This window comes from Hemiscyllium ocellatum, chromosome 12, assembly GCF_020745735.1.
Source record: "Hemiscyllium ocellatum isolate sHemOce1 chromosome 12, sHemOce1.pat.X.cur, whole genome shotgun sequence".
Lineage (NCBI taxonomy): Eukaryota > Metazoa > Chordata > Chondrichthyes > Orectolobiformes > Hemiscylliidae > Hemiscyllium > Hemiscyllium ocellatum.
This window is the reverse complement of record NC_083412.1, coordinates 78,966,148-78,990,896: the sequence shown is the minus strand read 5'-3', so window position 1 is coordinate 78,990,896 and position 24,749 is coordinate 78,966,148. Positions and strand designations below refer to the sequence as shown.

Genomic DNA, 24,749 nt, shown 5'->3' with positions numbered 1-24,749 from the left:
CAGAGAGAAACTGGAATCCCCATTTGTTAACAATCACCTTCATTATGAAGTCCAGGTTTGTTTTCTTTTTGGTTTCTAATTGTGAAATAACTGCCAAAAAAAGCAATTGCTGTGCCCAAATTAGGCCTGAGTGGTAGCTCGGAATAAACTCCACGGGATTGCTACAGAGCAGCAAAGTTACTATTTCTGTCGTACTGTCAATGATTTCACTCACACAAATTTTGTCTATCGGCTATAAGCGGGCAAAAATTGAGATAAAATCAGTGACTTGATATCTTTTCAATTTAGACACATCTGAAAGCTTGCATGTTATAGCAATTAAGTTAGTCTTCTTGGTACTGTTGACTCATATTCTTCATCCATTTAATATGAAGATATTTGAACTTTGCAAACCGGTATGTTACTCATTACATGTGTGCACAATGAGTTTCAGCTCTGGCTTAAGGTGTAATTAAAGACATGAGATAATTAGAATATGATTCAGTATAAATTTAATATCAAACACTACAATAAATGAACTAAGGGTTTCAATTCCTTTGTCACCTGGATAAAGATCTGACAGCTAGGAGAAATACCATACAGTATAGAACCTGCTCAATTTTTATTACATCAAAATCAGTGCAGTGAAAAAACGTTAGATTCTTTAAAAGTTGGACAATCCTTTTGGTTAAATGGTGAATTCAAATCTCTGCCTCCATTTCTAGAAGCTGTTGGGATTTCCCTGTGTCTTCTCCTGAAGATGGTGACTTACTGAATCTTGCAGAAGCTGCCAAATGGATTCTGCCTCAACCAAAGGACCGTTTTTGAAGTGTAAACCAAGTTAAGATGTGTTAGTAACCAGTCCTTATAATAGATTTAGTAAGGGGAGGTCATGCATGACAAACCTGTTGGAATTCTTTGAAGAGGTGACAAGTACGTTAGACCAGGGAAACCCAGTGGATGCGGTCTATCTAGACTTTCAAAAGGCCTTTGATCAGGTGCCACACGGGAGGCCGCTGAGCAAGGTGAGGGCCCATGGTGTTCGAGGTGAGCTGCTGGGATGGATTGAGGATTGGCTGTCTGACAGAAGGCAGAGAGTTGGGATAAAAGGTTCTTTTTCGGAATGGCAGCCAGTGACGAGGGGTGTCCCGCAGGGTTCAGTGTTGGGGCCACAGCTATTCGCATTATATATTAATGATTTGGATGAGGGGACTGGGGCCATTCTAGTGAAGTTTGCAGATGATACGAAGTTAGGTGGACAGGCAGGTAGTACTGAGGAAGTGGGGAGGCTACAGAAGGATCTAGACAGTTTGGGAGAGTGGTCCAGGAAATGGCTGATGGAATTTAACGTGAGCAAGTGCGAGGTCTTGCACTTTGGCAAAAAGAATAAAAGCATAGACTACTTTCTAAATGGTGAGAAAATTCGTAAAGCCAAAGTACAAAGGGATCTGGGAGTGCTAGTCGAGGATTCTCTAAAGGTAAACATGAAGGTTGAGTCCGTGATTAAGAAAGCGAATGCAATGTTGTCTCTTATCTCAAGAGGGTTGGAATATAAAAGCAGAGATGTGCTACTGAGACTTTATAAAGCTCTGGTTAGGCCCCATTTAGAGTACTGTGTCCAGTTTTGGTCCCCACACCTCAGGAAGGACATACTGGCACTGGAACGTGTCCAGCGGAGATTCACACGGATGATCCCTGGAATGGTAGGTTTAACATATGAGGAACGGCTGAGGATCCTGGGATTGTATTCGTTGGAGTTTAGAAGATTAAGGGGAGACTTAATAGAGACGTACAAGATAATACATGGCTTGGAAAGGGTGAACGCTAGGAAATTGTTTCCATAAGGCGAGGAGACTAGGACCCGTGGATACAGCCTTAGAATTTGAGGGGGTCAATTCAGAACAGAAATGCGGAGACATTTCTTCAGCCAGAGGGTGGTGGGCCTGTGGAATTCATTGCCACGGAGTACAGTGGAGGCCGGGATGCTAAATGTCTTCAAGACAGAGAGACTGATAGATTCTTGTTTTCTCGAGCAATTAAGGGCTACGGGGAGAACGCTGGTAAAGTGGAGTTGAAATGCCCATCAGCCATGAATGAATGGCGGAGTGGACTCGATGGGCCGAATGGCCTTACTTCCACTCCTATGTCTTATGGTCTTATAGATATTGCACCCATATCATGACTAACAAGGTCTCCTTCATTTCACAGCTTTCAGCATAGCTTATTGCCACCATCCATGGACTATTTCAAATGCACTTTGGTCAATTTTGAAATTTAGTTGAATTTATATGATGTGAATTCATTCAACTTAAAATTACTGCAATCATTTTACTTGCAGAAATGTATTTGATCAATAAGAGTGAGCTTTGACTTCTGATGAATGATTAAGCTATTTGTTCTCTATTGTCTACAGTTGATTAATCAAGTACCAATTAGAAAGGAACAACTCCTTAGCAAACCTCCTGGTTACTTACATAAAATATATAAACAGCAATCCTAGAAATATTTAGCAGATCATGCAACATCCATGCAGAGAAAAATGAAATTAGTTTTTTAGGTTGCCGGATTATTTTTGGCAGAACAGTAATTTGTTCTGTAGGTGACTAAAGTCTACATTAAGATGTGAATGATGGAGAAAATAATGGTGTAGCAGTAGCATCAAATATTGGTCTAATTATTAAATAGAGAAATGATCTTATTAAAAATACACCAATCAGTTGAAACTTCCATTAAATTGTAGAGGCTATTTAAGAGAAAAGGTAACTTCGCTTCTCCCTAACCTCTTCTAACCACAGAAAGTACAGCCATCCATTTCAACCCCTCATTCCAATGTCTCCACTCCTTTAACAATAGCCTCTTCTGCTTCCACCTGCTTTCAGTCACGCCTGGGACTTTAGTTACCTGATCTCTCAAAATCCCTTTCTAAACTCCTTTATATCTTAATCCTTCTTCAAAATCCTGTTTAAAACAAAACTGCCTTTTATTACCTACATTAGTATCCCCTTCTTTGGCTCAGAGTCCATTTCTATTTTGCTGTGATTTGTCTTGGGGCTGTTTTTCTATGTTCAAATACAAATTATAAATGTTGGAAGCCATTATGCAAGAAATACATTTCAGCATTTCAATCCAGTTGAATACTCTTGCATGTAAAAAAACCCATAAAAAGTTAAGTGGATGTGGAGGCATAAAGTCATACAGCACAGAAACAGACCCTTTGGTCCAACTGGTCCATGGTAACCATGTTCCCAAATCAAACTTGCCTGCAATTGGCCCCCATATCCCTCCTTTCTTACTTATGTACATATCCAAATGTCTTTTAAACATTGTAACTATACCTGGATCCATCACTTTCTCCGATAGTTCAATTTACATATGAACCACTCTCTGTGTAAAAACATTGCCCCTCATGTCCTTTCCAAAGTTTCTCCTCTCATCTTAAAAGTATGTCACCTAGTTTTCAACTCACCCACCCTTGGAAAAGACCCTTGCTATTTTCCTTTTCTATGTCCTTTAGTATGTTACAAACCTCTATAAGATCACCCCTCAACCTCTTCCACACCAGTGAAAAATGTCCCAGCCTAACTTTATAACTCAAACCTTCCATTCCTGGCAACATCCTATAATGTTTTTTTTTCTGAACCCTCTCCAAATTAATAATATCCTTCCTATGGCAGGGGGACCAGAATTGCACACAATACTTCAGAAAAGGCATCACCAGGGTTCTGTACAACCTCAACATGATGTCCAAAGTCCTATGCCCAAAGATCTGAGCATTGAAGGCAAGCATGCAAAATGCCTTCTTAACCACATGTGACGCAAATTTTAAATAATTATGTACCTAAACCCCTCAATCTCTCTGTTCTACAACATTACCCAGGGTCCCTCCATTAATTGTCTAAGTTGTGTCTAAGAAGTGACAATATTTCTGCTGAATAAAGGGAACTATGGAGCTATGAGGGAGGAGCTGGCTAAAGGTGCAATACCTTAGCAGGGATGGCAGTGGAGGAACATTGATGGATATTTCTGTGTATAATGCAGAGGATGCAAAATCAGTTCATTCCAAAAAGGAAGAAGATCCTAGGAGGAGGCATGGGATGCCGTGGCTGACGAGGGAAGTTAAGAAAAATATAAAGTTAAAAGAGAAAAAGTATAACATAGCAAAGATAAGTGGGAAAACGGAGGACTGGGAAGCTTTTAAAGAACAACAGAGGATTACTAAGAAGGAAATACGCAGAGAAAAAATGAGGTATGAAGGTAAACTGGCTAAAAATTATAAAGGAGGATAGTAAAAGCTTTGTTAGGTATGTGAAATTCAAAAATTGGTTAAGGCTAAAATTGAGCCCTTGAAGACAGAAACAGGGAATATATTACGGGGAACAAAGAAATGGCATAAGAATTGAATTGTTACTTCAGATCTGTGTTCACTGGGGAAGACACAAGCAATCTCCCTGAGGTAACAGTGGCTGTAGGACCTGCACTTAAGGGAATTTATATTTTCCAGGAATTGGTGTTGGAGAGACTGTTAGATCTGAAGTTTGATAAGTCCCCGGGGCTAGATGGTCTACATCCCAGGGTACTGAAGGAGTTGGCTCGAGAAATCGTGGATGCGTTAATGATTATTTTCCAGAGTTCGATAGATTCGGGATCAGTTCCTGTGGATTGGAGGGTGGCTAAAGTTGTACCACTTTTTAAGAAAGGTGGGAGAGAGAAAGCAAGAAATTATAGACCAGTTAGTCTGACCTCAGTGGTGGGAAAGATGCTGGCGCAATTATAAATGATGAAATTACGACAAATCTGGATAGTAGTAATAGGATAGGTCAGAGTCAGCATGGATTTATGAAGGGGAAATCATGCTTGACTAATCTTCTGGAATTTTTTGAGGATGCAACTCTGAAGATGGATGAGGGAGATCCAGTAGATGTAGTGTACCTGGACTTTCAGAAAGCTTTTGATAAAGTCCCACATAGGAGGTTAGTGAGCAAAATTAGGGTGCATGGTATTGGAGGCAAAGTACTAACTTGGATTGAAAGTTGGTTGGCTGATAGGAAACAAAGGGTAGTGATAAATGGCTCCATTTCGGAATGGCAGGCAGTGACCACTGGGGTACCACAGGGTTCAGTGCTGGGACCGCAGCTTTTTGCAATATATATTAATGACATAGAAGATGGTATTAGTAATAACATTAGCAAATTTGCTGATGATATTAAGCTAGGTGGCAGGGTGAAATGTGAGGAGGATGTTAAGAGATTACAGGGTGACCTGGACAGGTTAGGTGAGTGGTCAAATGCATGGCAGCTGCAGTTTAATGTGGATAAATGTATAGTTATCCACTTTGGTGGCAAGAACAGGAAGGCAGATTGCTACCTAAATGGAATCAATTTAGATAAAGGGGCAGTACAAAGAGATCTGGGTGTTCTTGTACACCAGTCAATGAAGGTAAGCATGCAGGTACAGCAGGTAATGAAGAAGGCTAAGAGCATGCTGGCCTTCATAACAAGAGGGATTGAGTATAGAAGTAAAGATGTTCTTCTGCAGCTGTACAGGGCCCTGGTGAGACCACACCTGGAGTATTGTGTGCAGTTCTGGTCTCCAAATTTGAGGAAAGACATTCTGGCTATTGAGGGAGAGTAGCGTAGGTTCACAAGGTCAATTCCTGGAAATGGCGGGACTACCTTACGCTGAAAGACTGGAGCGACTGGGCTTGTATACCCTTGAGTTTAGAAGACTGAGAGGGGATCTGAGTGAGACATATAAGATTATTAAAGGATTGGACACTCTAGAGGCAGGAAACATGTTTCTGCTGATAGGTGAGTGCCAAACCAGAGTACACAGCTTAAAAATACAGGGTAGACCATTTAGGACAGAGATAAGGAGAAACTTCTTCACCCAGAGAGTGGTGGCTGTGTGGAATGCTCTGCTCCAGAGGGCAGTGGAGGCCCAGTCTCTGGATTCATTTAAGAAAGAGTTGGATAGAGCTCTCATGGATAGTGGAATCAAGGGTTATGGAGATTAAGGCAGGAACAGGATACTGATTAAGGATGATCAGCCATGATCATATTGAATGGTGGTGCAGGCTCGAAGGGCAGAATGACCTACTCCTGCACCTATTGTCTATTGTCTATCTACTGTCTATTGTCTAAGTTCAGCCCATGTTCATTTTACCAAAATGCCCATTGACCCACTTGATCAAGATCTCTTTGTAGAGATAGAGGCCACAGCCTGAACCATGTCAGCTATAGCACCCCCTCTGTGAAGGAAACCTGTGAACTTTCAGAGGATGCATTGGCAAAACAATCAGCTGCACTCTCATCCAGCACTGAGACCTTTACTTCAGTGGGTACTCTATCTAGATTAGACTCAGCACAATCTGGGGAACACACCACTGACATGTTTCCTGTCCACTATGCCACCATCCACAAACTTACTAACCGTGTCTCCTAAATTCTTATCCAATGTATTCATATAAATCCCAAACAAAAGTGGATGCAGTGCTCATCTCTGTGGAATACCAGTGGTCACAGGCTTCCAGTATGAAAATCCTCCCTCCACCATCACCTTCTGTCTCCTTCTGTCAAGCTAATTTTGCATCCAATTGGCAAGCTCTCTATAAATCCCATGTGACCTAACTTTACTAATTGGCGACAATGTAGAATCTTGCCAAAGGCTTTATTAAAGTCTACCTCTACCACTCTGCCCTCAATATTTTTGATTACTTCCTCAAAACACACAATCAAGATTGTGAGACACAGTTTCTCATGCATAAATCCATGCTGACTATCCTTATTCTGTGATCTTTTGCTTTGAATTCCATGTCTTATGATCCTGCCCTACTAGTTACTTGATGAAGGAGCAGCGCTCTGAAAGCTAGAGCTTCCAAATAAACCTGTTGGACGGTAACTTGGTGTTGTGTGATTTTTAACTTTGTCCACACCAATCTAACACTGGCACCTCCACATCATGGTTATCCTTATTCAATCCTTGCCTCTCCAATTGCATGTACTGTAATTCCTATCTTTCAGAATCACTTCCAACAACCTACCCACTAACTATGAAGAAAGGTTGAGTAGGTTAGGTTTATTTTCATTATACAAAAAGGAGATGGAGAGGGCACCTGATTGAGGTTTATAAAATCATGAAGGATACAGACAGGGTGGATAGAGACAAGCTTTTTCCCAGGGTGAAGGATTCAATATTGAGAGATCACACTTTCAAGGTGAGAGGTGGAAAGTTTAAGGGGGATACACGCGGCAAGTACTTCACACAGAGGGTGATGGGCGTCTGGAACGCATTGCCAGCAGAGGTGGTAGAGGCAGGCACAGTAGATTCATTTAAGATGCATCTGGATAAATGCATGAGTAGTTGGGGAGTAGAGGGATACAGATGCTCAGGAATTGACCAACAGGTTTAGACAGTAGATTTGGATTGGCTCAGGCTTGGAGGGCCGAAGGGCCTATTCCTGGGCTGTAAAGTTTCTTTGTTCTTTGTTCTTCTTTTTACCTATGTCAGACAAGTCTGTAGTTCAAAGGCACGAGAACAGAATTTGTGGGAAAAGCTCAGCAGTTCTGGCAGCAGCTGTGAGTTAATGGTTTGGGTCTGGTGACCCTTCCTCAGAACTGTTTTGAGGAAGTTTTTAGTTCTGAAGAAGAGTGACCGGACCCGAAATTTTAACTTTGATTTCTCTTCACAGATGCTGCCAGACCTACTGAGCTTTTCCAGCAACTTCAGGCTTTGTTTCTGATTTGCAGCATCTGCAGTTCTTTCGGTTTTCTATAGCATGCAGATTTTGCCTTTCAGCATTTCTTAAATAAAGGTACAACATTACCCACCCTCCAGATCTCCGGCAACTCACCCGTCGTTACAGATGACACAAATGTCTCTCTCAGGGCCCTGAAATTTCTTCCCTAATTTTCCACAATATCCTGGAATACACTTGATCAGGTCCTGGAGATTTGTCCACCTGTATGTTTTCTAAGACCTCCAGCACTTCCTCTTCTGTAATGTGAACTGTTTACAAAATATCTTTTTATTTCCCCCCGAGTTCTTTAGTATCCATTTCTTTCTTCTCAGTAAAAACAGATGTGAAGTGTTCATTTAGTATCTCTTCCATCTACTGAGGTTCAACACAAAGAAGGCCTCGTTGATCTTTAAGGGGCCCGTTTTATAGTTGCTGTTTTCCTGTTAATGTACTTGAGGAATCTCTATGGATTATCCTTAACCTTATCTGCCAAAACTAGTTCATATCTCCTTTTTGCTCTCCTGAATTCCATCTTAAGAAGGCTTCCAGACCCTTTATACTCTTCAGGAGATGATTCATTTGATCCCAGTTGTCTATACCTAATATATGACTTTTCTTAGTCTTGACAAGAACCTTAATACCTTTATTCATCCATTGTTCCCTACTCTTACCAGTTGTACCCTTCACTCTAACAGGAATATAATGCCTCTGAACTCTCATTATCACACTTTTGAAAGCCTCCCAATTGTGGTTCATTTCTTTACCTGCAAGCAGTCTACTTCAAACAACTTTTGAAAGTTCCCCTCTCACACCAATAATATTTGTCTTACTCCAATTAGGAACTTTAACTTTCATGGAAGGAAGGCCTAGCGTTTTCCATAACTATTTTAAAACAGATAGAATTCGGATCTCTACTCCAAAAGTGTTCCCCTTTTACTTTTATTACTTCAGTCACTTGCCCTGCCTTATTTCCCAAGAGAAGATTATATGTTGCTCCTTCTCTAGTAGAAATACTTACATATTGAGAAAGAAAATTATCTCAAACACATTTAACAAATTTCTCACTATCCAAGTCCTTAACACTATGGCAGTCCCAGTCAAGTTTTGAAAATTAAAATCCTCTACAACCCTATTATTCTTATATATATCTGAGATCATCAATTTTTCAGCATACAAGACAGTTTCTAGCCAATTTAGTTTTATTGTTTTTGGCTCCACTGTTTATCAATTTCGATGCCAAGATCATTACAATGTTTCCAGTTCTTTGTTGATGGAATGTGCTGAGTTATTGCAAAATCATGTGGGTCTCCAGCTTGTTTTGAACACTATGCATCTCAACATCAGGAAGTGAAGGTTTTACTGAAAACATAACTGCAAGCATGTGACCTGAAAGTATATAATCCACAAACCTTAAGGGTGATTCCTTTTTTTAAAATTCTGAATTCATTAGGTATTTTCTGTTTCGGTAAACCATGATTCATCATACCCTGAGTTTCCAGCTTGGCATTCTTGACAAATGTCCCTATGTTTATTTACCGTGGCTCTACAGATTAGGATAACAGTCCATCATCCAATATTCTGGCACCAGCCAGCATTGTAGGGGCAATTTTCAACCTGTCCATCAAATCAGGGATAACAGCAGATAACATCATCTCGGAGATTTATTTGTCAATGTCACTTTCCCTTCCAGCAGTGTTAATCAGCTTGTTCAGGAAGGATCAATCTCTGCTGGAATCCAACACTGACTTTCTTTTAACATATCCATTGGGCTCCAGTGACATAATTGGGGCCTGACTTCCACTTTGACCAATGATTTAAGCTTTGTGTCTTTGGCATTCGGTGATGCTAGTTGATAGATGAGCCAGGGCCAAAGATGCCCAAAGATGTTAGTTTGAAAGCTTGGTTTTTACATTCCTTGTGGAGCCAAGAAGAGCAACAGTGCATCATCAGCTGAACAAGCAAGTCTTTAGGCCTCACTTACCCTGGTTACTGAGGATTTCCTCAATATTTCACTGGACTGTAAGTCTATTTTTCTGTGTGTGTTTGATTCAGCAGGCAGCATTTAATGTTTAAAACGGTGGTCTGGCCGGCTGGCTGGAGAACCAGACAGAGTCCTGTATGTCCCATTGAATACTGAAGTGGTCACTGCCAGCCTTTCCCTGGGGTTAAATCCTCTGATTGATGGAATGCTCTCCATTGTCTGTCTGGGAATAATGGCAACCAATGATAATGCACCATTGGAAGCCTAGGATGAACAGGTGGGATTTGAGGAGTGGGTCCTTGGAGGAAGGCAGCATGGGGAAGCTGAGGGGTTGGGAGCGGGTTGCCAGAAAGGGCACAGACTGTCAGTCAGCACAAGGCTTTTTCCCGAAACATCGATTCTCCTAATCCTTGGATCCTGCCTGGTCTGCTATGCTCTTCCAGCACCACACTCTCGACTCTGATCTCCAGCATCTGCAGTTCTCACTTTCTCCCTGTCAGCACAGGGAACCACTTTGAATGACTATGTCCTCTGGAAGTTGACAAGCAATGTAAAGATAGAGAGTTGGTTTAATGCATCCCAGTGTGGCCGAGTTCCTGCCTGCATGCTTCTGGTATTCACCTTAGGGCATCAATTAGCTTTGAGGGCAAGAAGCTTGTCTGAACGCCCTCCTACCATGAACTTCATTGGACAGAGGCAGGAAGGTAACTTAGTCCTCACCAGAATCCTCCCAACCTACTGAATATCCCTCCAGCACCTTCCTTGCACCTACCCCCACTTGTGCTTCCAGTTGACTGAGGGAAGATGTGGGCATATAGTTATTAAGTTTTGAACCCCCAGTGTCAGATGTCTACTCACGACATGCTGAATTAAAGGTGAGATTTGCCTTCAACTGAGTCACAGCTGACACCGAATGTGCTGCCAAAGTGGGAGGCAAAGCTGTGTTCAAATCGAGCTCCAGTTTTGTTTTCCCTGAAGACGCTGTCGATTACTGCTCCATGATGGAAGATCTGTGGAAGTAATGGCATTTTATGCTGGCATTGGGCTTGACCAGCATTCACGACCATCTTCCACTCCCTCTCACCATCTATACTGACTTGCTAAGACTGGCTGCCTACCTAAAGTAACAAGAGAGAATGGCATCACACTCAGTGCCTTCAAAAGAAGGGGAATATCTTTTGGATCTATAATAAATGAAGAATAACTGATTCCTATAGCTAAAACACACTAAATGTATTATGTGGTAATTTAAAAATATATTTACATCCATGAATAACAACAAAAAGAATGTCTCCATACTGCCATCACAAGGAATAATTGTTTTCTGACACTTGCAACTTTGATAATAGTATCTGGCACTGGATCTGAGCAGCTGCAATAAACAGGATACACATGGGCCACTATACTGGAGTTGAAGCACACCCAGGAAATAGAGAAAGATGGGCTGTTATGTTATACCATCCAGCCAGCAAGCTGCATGAAACCTGAAGCCTCACAAAGGACAAAGGAATTTTTATTCACAGACTATCATAACCAATTAGCATTAAAATGGAAGTTGTTTTATAAAAGTGTGAATAAGCAGTGCAAGCACATGTACAACTTACAAAAACCATAAAGATAGGCACTTATGTTAAGTAGTTAACATCTTTCCAATCAATTGCTTGAGCTAGGCTTGGTGCTTTATAAAGTGGAGATTAGATTAGATTAGATTACTTACAGTGTGGAAACAGGCCCTTTGCCCAACAAGTCCACACCGACCTGCCGAAGCGCAACCCACCCATACCCCTACATTTACCCCTTACCTAACACTACGGGCAATTTAGCATGGCCAATTCACCTGACCCGCACATCTTTGGACTGTGGGAGGAAACCGGAGCACCCGGAGGAAACCCACGCAAACACAGGGAGAACGTGCAAACTCCACACAGTCAGTCGCCTGAGTCGGGAACTGTGCCACTTAAGATAAATGCCTCCTTAATAGTTTAGGCAAAAATAAATTAAATTAAGTTAGAATTTGAAAGTAACTGTTGCTGATAGTGGCAGTCAAATACTTGGTGCATTTGTAGGACATTCCTTGTTATTAATTTAACACTGCACATGTTTGTTTTCTGTCCTTACAAAGCTCCAAAACAGCAGAATTAGGAATGTCATTTCAACATAATCTATAAGGTAGAATCCGAGAGAGAACATGAGTGAGTCATTTAGCTTTTCCAGTCTGATCTGCCATTCAGTCTGATTGTGGCTGATCATCTACGGCACAGACTTAACGGACTGGAGTACCTCTTCTATACTGCGCGATTCTGTGATCTATCTCTGTGCTAAAATTCTCCTTTCTCCCATTGTCTTTGATGCATTTAAAGTCTAAACATATATCTATCTCTTTCTTGAATTGCTTTTGAGCAAAGGTCCACCAAATATCTGTTGGTGTTGAGTGACATATATGGTCGCTTATTAAGCCTGGAAAAGTAATTACTCACTGAAAAAAGTAAACATTACCTACATTTTCTCAATTGAATTCACTGTCAATGAAGGAATTTTGATTCTTGACTTCAAGTGAAAACAGAAAATGTTGGAAACACACAAAATGTCAAGTGGTATCTGTAGAGACAACAGATGAAAGAAGACCAAGCACTGATTAGCTAGCTTGCTCAGTCAAAATGGATGGATCTGCTATGACTGTCCAGCACTTTCTGTTTTTGATGTCAGATGTAAATTGTTCCAATGAAGTAAAATAAAGTTTTGTATTTACTTATACCTGCATTTACCTTTCATGACCTCAAAGGTATGCCAAAGCAGCCTTCACTAAATGAAATAGCCATACAGTTTTTTCATTTTTGTAGGAAGCCCAGCAACAAAATGTGTGTACATCAAGTTCTCATGAATAACAGTGAAAGAAACAAGAGGTGGGTTGGTAGAAGAATAAATGTTGACTTGGCCAACATGGAGAATAGTGTCATAGGGTCATTATCCCTTCACCTGAGAGGCAGATGAATATTTGGTTTAACGTTTCACCAGAAATACCTCAAAAAGTGTAACTTTCCATGGTTACACTAGATTTTGTCTTTGAGTTTCCGGAATAAGACCTGAACTCAAACCTTCTGGTTCAGTGGGAAAAATTGCTACTCTGAAGTACTGAGTCAATTTTCAACTCTATATCTGTGTGTAAAGCTGGCTTTATGACTTGGTCGTCCATTATGGGCACTGCAGTTTATATTATATAGTGCAATTTTTCTTGTTCACCCTATGGGACATATTCAACATTATCAGAAGCAATAAAATGGACTTAGGTTCTAAAGTTCACTGTAAACTTTTTAATTTCCAAATTGAAGGGGTAGTTGAACCTGAAGGCCAGACATGGAATTTGATAAAATTATAAAATAGTGAAAAAATGACAGTTTCACAAGGCTAGGTTACTTAACTAAAGAATGAAAAATAGGCACTGGGAAAGGTTCAGGAATGTTTTTGAAATAGCTTGAGATGAAATTGTGGGATATTGTCTGGGGCCAATTATCGACTCCTGTTTGGTTGTGAATTGATGCAAAGGGATGTAAATATCAAGTAGATTTAAAAGATCTCTGCCTATTTCATAGACAGTTGTATCCCAGAAGTCTTGGAGTGGACAATGGTTGTCCCTTCTAAATTTACACAGAAGCTTAATAATGATATTTCAATTTTCATAAGATTATGTCACTTAGACATCAACAATATATTTGATTATTAAGTTCAGTTGGCCTGTTGTATTTGGCACAATTGTAAAATTGAAGTCCTTACTGCTTTAGTACTAACTGCACTTTGGACACTGTATTAGTTGAAATGCTACATCCTAATTCTCTGGAAGTTTCGAGAGTGGCAGGAATCTCAGATCCCACAATTTAAGCGGGTATATACCCACAGTCCAAATATGTGGAGGTTAGGTGAATTGGCCATGCTAAATTGCCCATAGTGTTAGGCGAAGGGGTAAATGTAGGGGAATGGTTCTGGGTGGGTTGCGCTTCGGCGGGTCGATGTGGACTTGTTGGGCCGAAGGGCCTATTTCCACACTGTAAGTAATCTAATCTAATCTAATCTAATCATATAAGTGAAGTTGAATATTAAAGGCTATTGGGCCTTTCTCATTCCTCCTGCTGTACAGGCCTTTGAACACTGCCCACCCCCATGATATCATACTGTATATGACTCAAGGGTTTTGTCTAACCAGAACTAATTAGAAATGTGCTCACACTATGAACACATGCCTTCCAATGTTAGTTCTGAATTAATCTTTTGTCAGTTTGTCCTTGTGAATCTTTATACTTGCAACAGTGCAATCAGAAATAGTGCTCAGGATTAACCTAGTCCACTTATTGTTGTAAAGGTTAACCTGATGTGCCCAGACCTATCAGAGGCCTAGCTCATCAAGTGATAGCCAGGATGTTTGGTAAGAAGAGATTTACTGGCTGCTACCCTCTAGAAATTGGGACCCTCAAGAGGAAGTCTAAGCCAGAATAATGGCTGAGGTTCCCAAAGTCTCACTGGTGATTTATCGAACACAGTTGCCTTACAAGTGAGACTGTTTAAGGCTGTGTGGTAGGTTAGTGGAAAAGGGAAAAGCCAGTTTCAGTCTGAAGTTCCCAGTATCTTGGGGATGGTAGATAGTTGAGTTTCATTTTTGGGCCATTGATAATTTATTCTGATCAAGAGAGTGCAAATAAAATTGTGTACCAACATTAAAATGTGAAATTAAACGCTTACTTGGGGTTTGAAGCCAAATATGTCAATATTCAAAATTGAAGAGTTGGTTTAACATAATGCATTCTAATAGTCTGATTCACCCTCACCCACTCATGACAGCTGAATGTGGTTGTTATATCATTTTGTTCAGCTCCTGATTGGATAATTAGAAAACTAATTTGAAACAGGTGTAATTTGTTTTACATTCCCTTGTCTTCTTTTCTAATTGTTTACCTTTTGTTTTTACATTTGAATCTTTGTTTCCTCAGCTAAGATCTGTTTGTGTTTCTGTGGAAGGAGTGCAGATCATGGGAGAAAGGAGCTGACTAAATGCTCCAGTAACACAGTAGAGGGACTCAGGAGTGTTGGAAACATGTAAAAACAATGGGTGCATTTATAAGGACACGTTCACAATCTCAGGATTTCCCAAAGCAAGTTAACAGCCAACGAAGTACTTTTTTTTTAGTGCACTCAGTATTGTCAAAAATACAACAATGATTTGTGTCCAGCAAGTTTCAATGAACATCGCTGTAACTAAGGACAGATAATCTGCTTTCAGTGCTGATGATCATAGACTCATACAGCACTTAAACAGACCCTCCTGTCCAACTCATCCACGTTGACCAGGTTTCACAAACTAAACTGGTCCTGTTTGGCCCATATCCCTCTAAACCTTTCCTATTCATGTGCTTATCCAAATGTCTTTTAAATGTTGCAACTGTACCTGCATCTACTACTTCCTCCCTCTAGCAGTTCATTCCATATCCCTTCTGAAGGGCATTGTCTATCTATCCAATGGCACTACAACACTTCAAGAAGCAGCTCACCACCACCTTTTCAAGGACAACTAAGAATGGCCATCCCAGTAACATTCATAGCACACAAATGATTAAAATAGAAGCAGAAGAGGCTTCTCAGTCTATTGAGTCTGCTCCAGTTCTTTCGAAGAGAAACCCTGTTAGTCCTACATCCTTAATCATATTTGCCATTTGTTTCTTTAAGTATTTATCTGATATCTTTTTGCAGACTAATTTAAATTGGTGAGACTGTACCTGTAATATTGTGCACAGTTTCGGTCCCCTTATTTGAGGTAAGATGTAGTAGCATTGGAGGTAGTTCGGTGGAGGTTCACTAGATTGATCCCAGAGATGAGGGATTTGTCGTATGAAGAGACATTGAATGGTTCAGACATATACATTCTGGAAATTAGAAGAATGAGGGGAGATCAAATTGAGGTGTTCAAAATGATCAAAGGTGTGGACAAAATAGATGTGGAGTGCATGCTTCTTCTTGTGAGGCATTCTAGGACGAGAGATCATAGTCTCTCATAAGGGGTAGCAGAGTTAAAACAGCATTGAGGAGAAACTACTTCTCCCAAAGAGTTGTGAATCTGTGGAATTCGCTAGCCCAAAGTGTGGTGGATGCTGGGACAGTGAGTAAATTTAAAGAGGAGTTAGACAGATATTTAATTGGTAATGGGTTGGAGGGTAATGGAGAGAAGGCAGGAAAATAGGGGTGAGGAGACCATCAGCCACGATCGAATGGTGGAACAGACTTGGCTGGTCAAATGGCCTAGTTCTGCTTCTACATATTATGAACTTATATGAACCACCCTCTGTAAGAGAAAAAAAATTACCCCTCAGGTCCCTTTTAAATCTTTCTCTTCTCACCTATAAAATAAACTGCTGGTTGTGAACTCCCCTATCCTAGGGAAAAGGCCTTTGCTATTCACCTTATCCATGCCCCACATGATTTTATAAATCTCTGCAAAGTCACCCTACGACCTCCTATGCTCCACCCTACACCCCCTCCTTATTCCCCAAACTCTCTAGTCCCCAAGCGATAGATACCAGACAGACCATCAGAAAGAATTTCATGTTTTTCCTTTGACAGCGTGCCATTGAATATTGAGCACTCAGTTTCGACAACAGACCTTACCTGGACTTAATGTCTCATCCACTGGGCAGCATCACCAGCATTTGACAATGCAGCACTCCCTCAGCCCTACAGCCCAAGTTCTCTGATCATGTTTCAGGGGTGAACCTTGAACACACAACCTTTCGGGGTGCTAGCACTGCATGGATAACTGGATCAGTGGTGCTGGAAGAGCACAGCAGTTCAGGCAGCATCCAAAGTGCAGCGAAAGCGATGTTTCGGGCAAAAGCCCTTCATCAGGATGCCTTGATGAAGGGCTTTTGCCCGAAAAGTCGATTTTGCTGCACTTTGGATGCTGCCTGAACTGCTGTGCTCTTCCAGCACCACTGATCCAGAATCTGGTTTCCAGCATCTGCAGTCATTGTTTTTACCCCACTGCATAGAGAACGATCACTGGAGAACAAATACACAAATCAGAGTCCCAGCTCTCTGCTTTGGGCACGAGTCATCCCCTATTCATCTTATAAAGCTTTAAAGAATAAGACATTATTTTGACTCGTCTCGAACTGACTCAGACTCCCCTTGGGCTGTTGGCCTCCATATGTGGGCAATAATTTGAGTTTGCATTTCTGGGGATTAGGTAGTTACTATTGGAAAACCATATGGTGGGAGAGGGTTAACAAATTATGCACAGTTTCTTAAATGCAGAACAGATCCTGACTGTGCTCCTAGATGGTTTAGACTCCTCACTTTTATTTTCAAGTTGGAATCAGAAAACTAATATAAACCAGTTTACATCAACATCTGGAATGTGCAACCACAGTCGTTTGCACAGACTTCTCAAGTTTAAAACTCCCACACAGTGATATCAGAAATACATGATGCCATCACATCAGTGTCCGCTCCACGTGCGTACCCATGACTGTACAGTTAAATATCATTTGGGCTGAATGATAAATCAGTGCTCTAATTTAAGGACGGCGTGGTCATTTGCTGTTGAAGGAGGTGACCCTGTAGGGGGTGCATCTGTGGGATTCAGAATACTGTGCCAATGAGATTCCATTCTATAAAACGTCCTGCAAAAAGAATAATGCTAACACTTGCTCTGACAGCCATGCATTCAAGCTTGAGATTTCACTGCAGGTGTGGTTTCACAATGACACCATTTGAAGCAACACTTTTACAGGATGTTCTGAATGAACAGATGCGACACTCTCTCTAAGATTGCAAGTCAAAAAATAAACCTGTATGTTATTGTTCTTAAATGCTGATCTTGCACTGAGGAAAGATTTTGGGTCCTTGTGGTAAGTATAGCTTGAACCACTGCTGCATGCCAATGTACAGAGCTCCCACTTTACCCCATCTGACACTAAGAAACTAGCCAGCTTGTTTACTCAGGAGGGTGTGGGTTAATATTTACGGAAGCAAAGTTTAGTTTGGGCAGTATTTATAACAGCTTAGGGAATAGGATCTGTCTAAATGAACACATTCACTCCATTAAATATCAAAATGAGCTTATTTGTGAACTGGTCAAATGCTCACCACTTCTCAGCTGATATTTCTGTAGCAAGCTCAACACAAGTTATCACTTTTCACTGCATTGATCTTTTGTTATACTCAAATCATAGCATCCCTCCAGACATTAGGCCCAGCAAGCCCACACCGATCCTCCAAACAGTATCCCACCCAGACCGAATCTGTAACCCTGCACTTCCCATGGCTAACCCACCTAGCCTGCACATTCCTGGATACTATGGGCAATTTAGCGTGGTTAAACCACCTATCATGTACATAGTCATAGAGTCATAGAGATGTACAGCACAGAAACAGACCCTTCAGTCCAACATGTCCATGCCAACCAGAAATCCTCAATTAATCTATTCCCATTTGCCAGCACTTGGCCCATATCCCTGTAAACCTTTCCTATCCATATTCTGATACAGATGCCTTTGAACTGTTATAAATGCCCCAGCCTCCTCCACTTCCTCTGGCAGCTCATTCCATAACTCAAACAGCAAAGGCCGTAGCTGTGCAGATTCACTGATGTGTCAGACAGCAATGTTGGTTTCTTTCTCATTTGATTCACTGACCATGTGGTCACTGCCTTGTGTCTCTCTTCCTCCTTTTTAAAGTGCCGTTGTTTTGTTTATTTTCCCCCAAAGTTCCAAAACAATGTAACAGCTTACAACACAGTAATTACTGCACCTTGAGTTCAAGAAAATCAGCTGTAACACTGAAAATACCTCAAAAAAAAAGGAGCAGCTCTTAACAGCAACAATTCTTTCCCCATCCTCCATTAACCAGAACCCCGCCTCTTCGGACTGTCGGAAGAAACCCATACAAACACATGGAGAATGAGCAAACTCCACACAGACAGTTGCCCAAGGTTGGAATCAAATCCAGATCCCTGGTACTATGAGGCAGCAGTGCTGACCACTGAGCCAGTGTGCCACCTAATGGTAAACAGTTAAGAAAGAAATGAACATCTGATCATCTATGAGGGCTGTTTCACTTAACATATGTTCTAGATTTTATATTTGCAACAAAGTTTTGTCCTGTGTCTGAGTGAACATTTGTCCATCAATGAACATCTGAAGCTCCATGTCCTGATGATTTAACTCACTGCTACCTTCCTTTCAACAGTGAACATACTTCAAAAAGTAATTAGTTGACTGTAACACATTTGGGATAGTGAGAGAATGCGAAAGGTGCTATGTAAATGCAAGTTTTTCCCAACTATAAAATATTTATTTCAAACATCCTGTTAACCTAAAAATCCTTTTTTACCCAGGTGGCTCAATATTTGTGCACAAAATATATTTCCTAGTGGATAACAATTTACTTTAGGAGCTTTTTACATGTTTCTTGCGTAAATATAGCACTGATGATAGCAATAATGTGGCCAATAATGAAAATTAAGGAAAGGGTGTCAAAAATGGTACTTCTATTTCTATGAGAAAGTGAGGTCTGCAGATGCTGAAGATCAGAGCTGAAAAATGTGTTGCTGGAAAAGCGCAGCAGGTCAGGCAGCATCCAAGGAGCAGGAGAATCGACGTTTCGGGCACGAGCCCTTCTTCAGGAAGAAGCCCTGAAGAAGGGCTCATGCCCGAAACGTCGATTCTCCTGCTCCTTGGATGCTGCCTGACCTGCTGCGCTTTTCCAGCAACACATTTTTCAGCTTCGTTTCTATTTCTATTTCCTTCATTTGGATAATTTGGGATGTAATAGCTTTTTGTTCCCAGACTTTGCAGAGAAATTCTTGTATTAGTTTACCAAATGAGAGCAAGGGGGCAACAAATTTCAAGTAAAGTTTGTGCTATGGAATTGTCCCTTCCTGTGGTAGTCAGTGAATACATTTGACATTACACCAGGCAATTTCTAATATTCATTCAGCCTATCCCTTCCAGTCTTGGCTCATGCAACAGATTTGTAGTGCTATACATTCTGAAATACCTTGTTGATAGAATCCCTGTTAGCCATTCAGTCCATTGCATCCACATTGACTCTCAAAAGAGCATCTGACCCAGAAATCCCGTATTTCCCATGGCTAACCTACCTAGCTTGCACATTCCTGGATACTTTGGGCAAATTAGCATGGTCAATCCACCTAAATTGTACATCTTTGGACTTTGGGGAGAAAGCCCTGCAGACACAGGAAGAATGTGCAAACTCCATACAGACAGTCATAGAGGCATAGAGACAGACCCTTTGGTCCAACCCGTCCATGCCGACCAGATATCCCAACCCAATCTATTCAGCTGAAGTTGGAATCAAACCCAGGTCCCTGGTGCTGTGAGGCAGCAGTGCCAACCACTGAGCCACCATGCTACCTGTTGTTAGTTTGGTAGCTATAAAATGTTCGAGGAGAAAGTGAGGTCTGCAGATGCTGGAGATCAGAGCTGAAAATATGTTGCTGGAAAAGTGCAGCAGGTCAGGCTGCATCCAAGGAGCAGGAGATTCGACGTTTCGGGCATAAGCCCTTCTTCAGGAAGAAGGGCTTATGCCCGAAACGTCGAATCTTCTGCTCCTTGGATGCTGCCTGACCTGCTGTGCTTTTCCAGCAACATATTTTTAGCTATAAAATGCCCTTGCTTATGAAATGAAAGTGTAATGAAATATAACGGATGCAACGTCAGCAACATTTAACAAAATTCAGGATGTAAATGCACACCATCAGGGAACAAAGTCGGAGCGAAGACTGGTTTGATGTATTTAGCAACAATCAACCTTTATGGTGAACTTTTGAGCAGAACAATCAGGAAAAGGTGCAATGTATGCATCACTCTTTGGATGAGACCAAGATTCTCTTTACACTCTGAGGGTGGATCAAGAAGTTCCCTTGGCACTATTTTGGAGGGAAGCAGCAGAGTTCTCCATTATACCCTGGCTCTGTGTACCTTTCAATGAACATTATGATAACAGATTACCAGGATATTATAACATAGGCATTTGTGGGAGCTTGCTGTGTGGAAATTGGCTGCTGCATTATCTATATCACATCAAAGTGTACACTCAGAAGTTTCAAAGTCTTTGAAGCACTTTGAGACTTTCTGCACTCAGGAACAGCACAATGTGAAAAAAAAAGTCTTTCTTTTTTTTTACCTCACCTCCCCCAAACCTGCAACCCTTTGATAGTTAGTTTGTGAATACAAAATGAAATGGTTACCAGCGCACAGCGCAAAGTTTGCTGGAACACAATGTACCATTGAGTGATATATTACCAGAACAATTAGGCTGCGCTTATATTCACTATGAGGATTAATGTTTAAACTCACTGTAAGCTGAAAACATCCGTCCTCTTGGGGCGCAATGTTTCATTGGAGGGTGCGACTTCAGCAGTTTCCTTGTCGGAGAGCAGAAGGGAGAGCCTGGTGTGGTATGATAGAAAAGACCCATATCCTTTGTGGTGTACCACACTCAATTCATGCGTCAGCTTTCTTCCAGTGTTTTCTTAGAATAGAACAATTGCTTTTTTTCTCTCCTTCTCGTTTTTAACATGGGTATCATGCTACAAGAGTTATGGGTTTCCTTCTGAGAGAACTGCAAGGACTGATAAAGTGAAATATATGGGACGAGAACTACTTGTTATTTCCCCACAGCCGACCATTTGGGGTTTGTTAGCAGAGCGAGGGCAATAAATTTTGGCAGTGTTTTTGCACAAGACGAAGAGAGTGGCACCGGGGACATTTGCAAAGACCAGGCTACGCAAATAGCTGGGAGAAAAGTGCACCAGAAACAATTTGCCCACAGCTATGATTATTTATCTAACTTGCATGAGTCTAGGAGGCATTCTGTTTCTGTCTCATATCTCTAGGCTGACCAGAGTTCAATGCACAGGCAAGGAAATAAGAGGAAGCCAAACCAAAATAACAAAACAAATTTATCACAAGTACAAGCAGATTAAATAAGCCGATTTCCTTTCCAATTTTATGGCTTTATTATATACATATTTAAAATGACAGTCCTCTTAATGTCTATTCAAGTTCTATTGAATATTAATTGGCCTGTGTGTGACAATTGGCCCTTCTTTTGCTTAAGCCATCAACTGGTCAGACCAGCCAATGGTGGTCTGCCTGCTTCAAGCTCTCTCCTTTTGTTACTCCTTAACGCAGTGCGGTGGGCTAAAAATGGCACCTTAACTAATGCCCTTAACTGTTCAGCAGTTCTGCCTCAGCTGCCTGCATTCTGCAGGAGTGAAGCAGGATTATTTATACATTGCTGTTTATTACCTTATCTAACTCGTAAAAATTTCCTCAATAAGTTTTCCTGTGGCCACGGGTTGGAAACAAAACATGAAATAAAAGCAAACTGAATCCAGGAAGGTCCTTCTCGTTATTTGGTGAATATTGTTTCCTCTGGCTGTTAACAGCACTGAGGAAACAGTTGTTTAGTGAGCCAAGGGAGCTGTTAGCAAGTTTGCACTGGGACTGTGGCCATTCAATGGAGCTGAATGATGATGCAGGAATGCATAAATCATCCAACCACCATGAGTCGATGGTACAAAATTCTCCCTTAAGGTGCAAGCTGTACCAAAAGCAGTGGCATGCTACGTAAAATTGAGCAACAGTTTAGAAAGAGAGTTATCTTTGTTTCAAGAGTGTTGCTCATGCATTTGTCAGTCTGTTTTACTTCATGATAATCGTTCTTTTTCAAAAACATGAAAAGAAAAGCAGCCTGATTTTGACTACTATTAATGACTCAAAGTGACATAAGCTTCTGAACATATATCTTGTACTTCTGTTTCCTCACGGTCGAGGGTGACTAATTCAATGTTTTCAAAACGACTTTACTAACAACTCCAGTGTTTCTTCAGTCAGCCTTAAAGAGTACATATTTTCTCCAATGAAGCCATTAGACAAGACTCACATCATATTGGGTGAAAAGCTGCTCATGACAGACGTGTTTCATTTTTCTGAGGCACTTCTCTGTCTTCAGCAGAGCATTTATTGAACTGGAGATAATTGACAACTAAATGAAATACTTAAAGATGAACCATTTTCTGCATCAGCTATGAACTCAGTAAGTACTCATCGTGCAGCCACAAAAGCAACAACATCTTTCTTGTATCTAACATTGGAGGACTATTTCTCAACATGCACTGGAGTGAATCACTTTAAACTGGAACACTTACCTCGCATGAAGCACTGTTGATACGAAGGAAATGACTCGAATATGCTGTTCGAAGCCATGGTGTCCCGTGAAGCCGTCCTAACTGGTTGCACAGGTCTCCCACCTTTTCAAAGGAAAACCAACAGAATTTAAGAGTCGCACTCTCCACTGTACTGTTCATCTTTGGCAATTTCCTTTTACCTTATCACACAGCTTCTGCAGCGCTGCAAACAACACGATAAGGTACTTTTTGAGGTCTGAAATGTAAAAATAGTGGATTGGTTGTGGTTAGATGATGCTTACCACTGTACGAAATGCTTGGCACTCTGTGGTTTAAATCAGAATGAGTTGCTGTGTGCTGACCAATATCCCGGACCCACTGTTGTGTGACTGGTCTGCACCCAACTTGTGGTTCTGTGGTTGTTTATGAGGCCCAAAGAGTTTCACACAACCTAAATTACAAATTTAACTGTTCCCTTTTGATAATTCAAGCTAATTGGCTGCCGTTGATCATGTGCCCCAAGTGATGTCGCTTTTCTTTCTCATTGTAGCATGCCCTTCCCGCCCCACCTGCCCTCCCCTTAGCTCAGTCAGGAAATAGCAGAGGCTAGAGTTTGCAAAAGTGACTCACAGTCCCTTTTTGCTTATTATGCAAATAGAACGATATGATCCTGTACAACAGAGCCTGTGTTGCTTTAAGAGTAGTGGAGTTGCTTTAAACTATCAGTAATATTTCACTGCAGCTTTCAATTTTTGTGCTGCTGAAAATAATATTATTTTAAATAATTAAATTCCATTACTAATTTTTCGTTATAGTTATTGAACAAAAAAGAATTTCTTTCTTGGAAATGATAAGATGACATTACAATTTTGTTTTAATTATGTTCAGAATGCAGTATACATTTTTCGGCGGTACGTTTGGTGCCTTTGTGATTATTTCTCGCCCTTCAATCTTAGTAGAAGCACTGACAAATTTTTTTCATGTTGTTGGAATATGTGCATCTCCAGTTCTGAATGCTATTTAAACTTTTAAGAATATTGAAGTGAAAATCCTAATTGATAGTTGCACCCCTGTTCTACATACCCACCGCATCCTGCCCAGATCTTGCTCAATGAGTGAAGGTGACCATGAAATGAGGAGATAGGGACCATCTCTAATGACCCTTCGCTGCCACATTTTCTGCTGACATTCAGTGCATGTGAAGTGTGTGCACTGATCAACAGAACGGCAAGTTGCCGACTTGGCAGCTGTGGAATCAACCCCTTCTGAGAGGAGGAAAACAAACAGAGGAAAAAAAAAATCAACTTCAAAACATTTAACCTACTTATATATCAGATTGCTACCAACTAACTAAATCCGAACCAATTTCCGAATAAGGATACCTGATATCAAAAAAAGTACTCAGTTAATTAAAGTGATTCCACAAGTTATAGAGAGTGTAGAGACTCACCTTGGGATCATCGGTAACTGTCACAGCACTTTTCACAAGGTCCTATTCCGAGCAGTTATTTATAAAAAGAAATACATTAGTGCCTTTATGTTCTAATTGCAGTCCACGGATTTGAAAGGCAAGTCAATGAATTTATTCTCCGTTGGTAAATGGCACATTATTCTATGTGTCGTCTGCTTATTACTGGCTTACGTTGCCTTTTTTTTCAATCGGACAATGCAAGTGATTGGGACTCCTAATTGTTAGGTTTGAGCGCGCCTGGTTGTATAGCAGCTGGCTCACTGCAAGTATTCTGTGAACAAAGTTTTGAATTTCCTTTGCAGTTAACCACATTGCATTTAACCGATCCATCTGCTGCTAACTTTTCTTTGTGTGTTCCTACTCATATATAAAATCTACTAATGAAAAA

At 40.9% G+C, this 24,749-nt stretch overlaps 1 protein-coding gene across 3 annotated transcripts in view; it reads right to left on the bottom strand.

Moving 5' to 3' along the window:
• The window catches only part of runx1 (RUNX family transcription factor 1), a 233,737-nt gene extending 210,424 nt beyond the window's left edge, over positions 1–23,313 (bottom strand). For all 3 annotated transcript variants that reach the window (XM_060833748.1, XM_060833749.1, XM_060833750.1), the window contains exons 1-2: positions 23,193–23,313; positions 22,912–23,013 (exon numbers count right to left, since the gene is read on the bottom strand). In XM_060833748.1, coding sequence (XP_060689731.1) covers positions 22,912–22,969 — 58 coding nt within the window. In that variant the 5' untranslated portion in view covers positions 22,970–23,013; positions 23,193–23,313. The remainder of the gene's footprint in view (positions 1–22,911; positions 23,014–23,192) is intronic.
• Between the last annotated feature and the right edge of the window lie 1,436 nt (positions 23,314–24,749).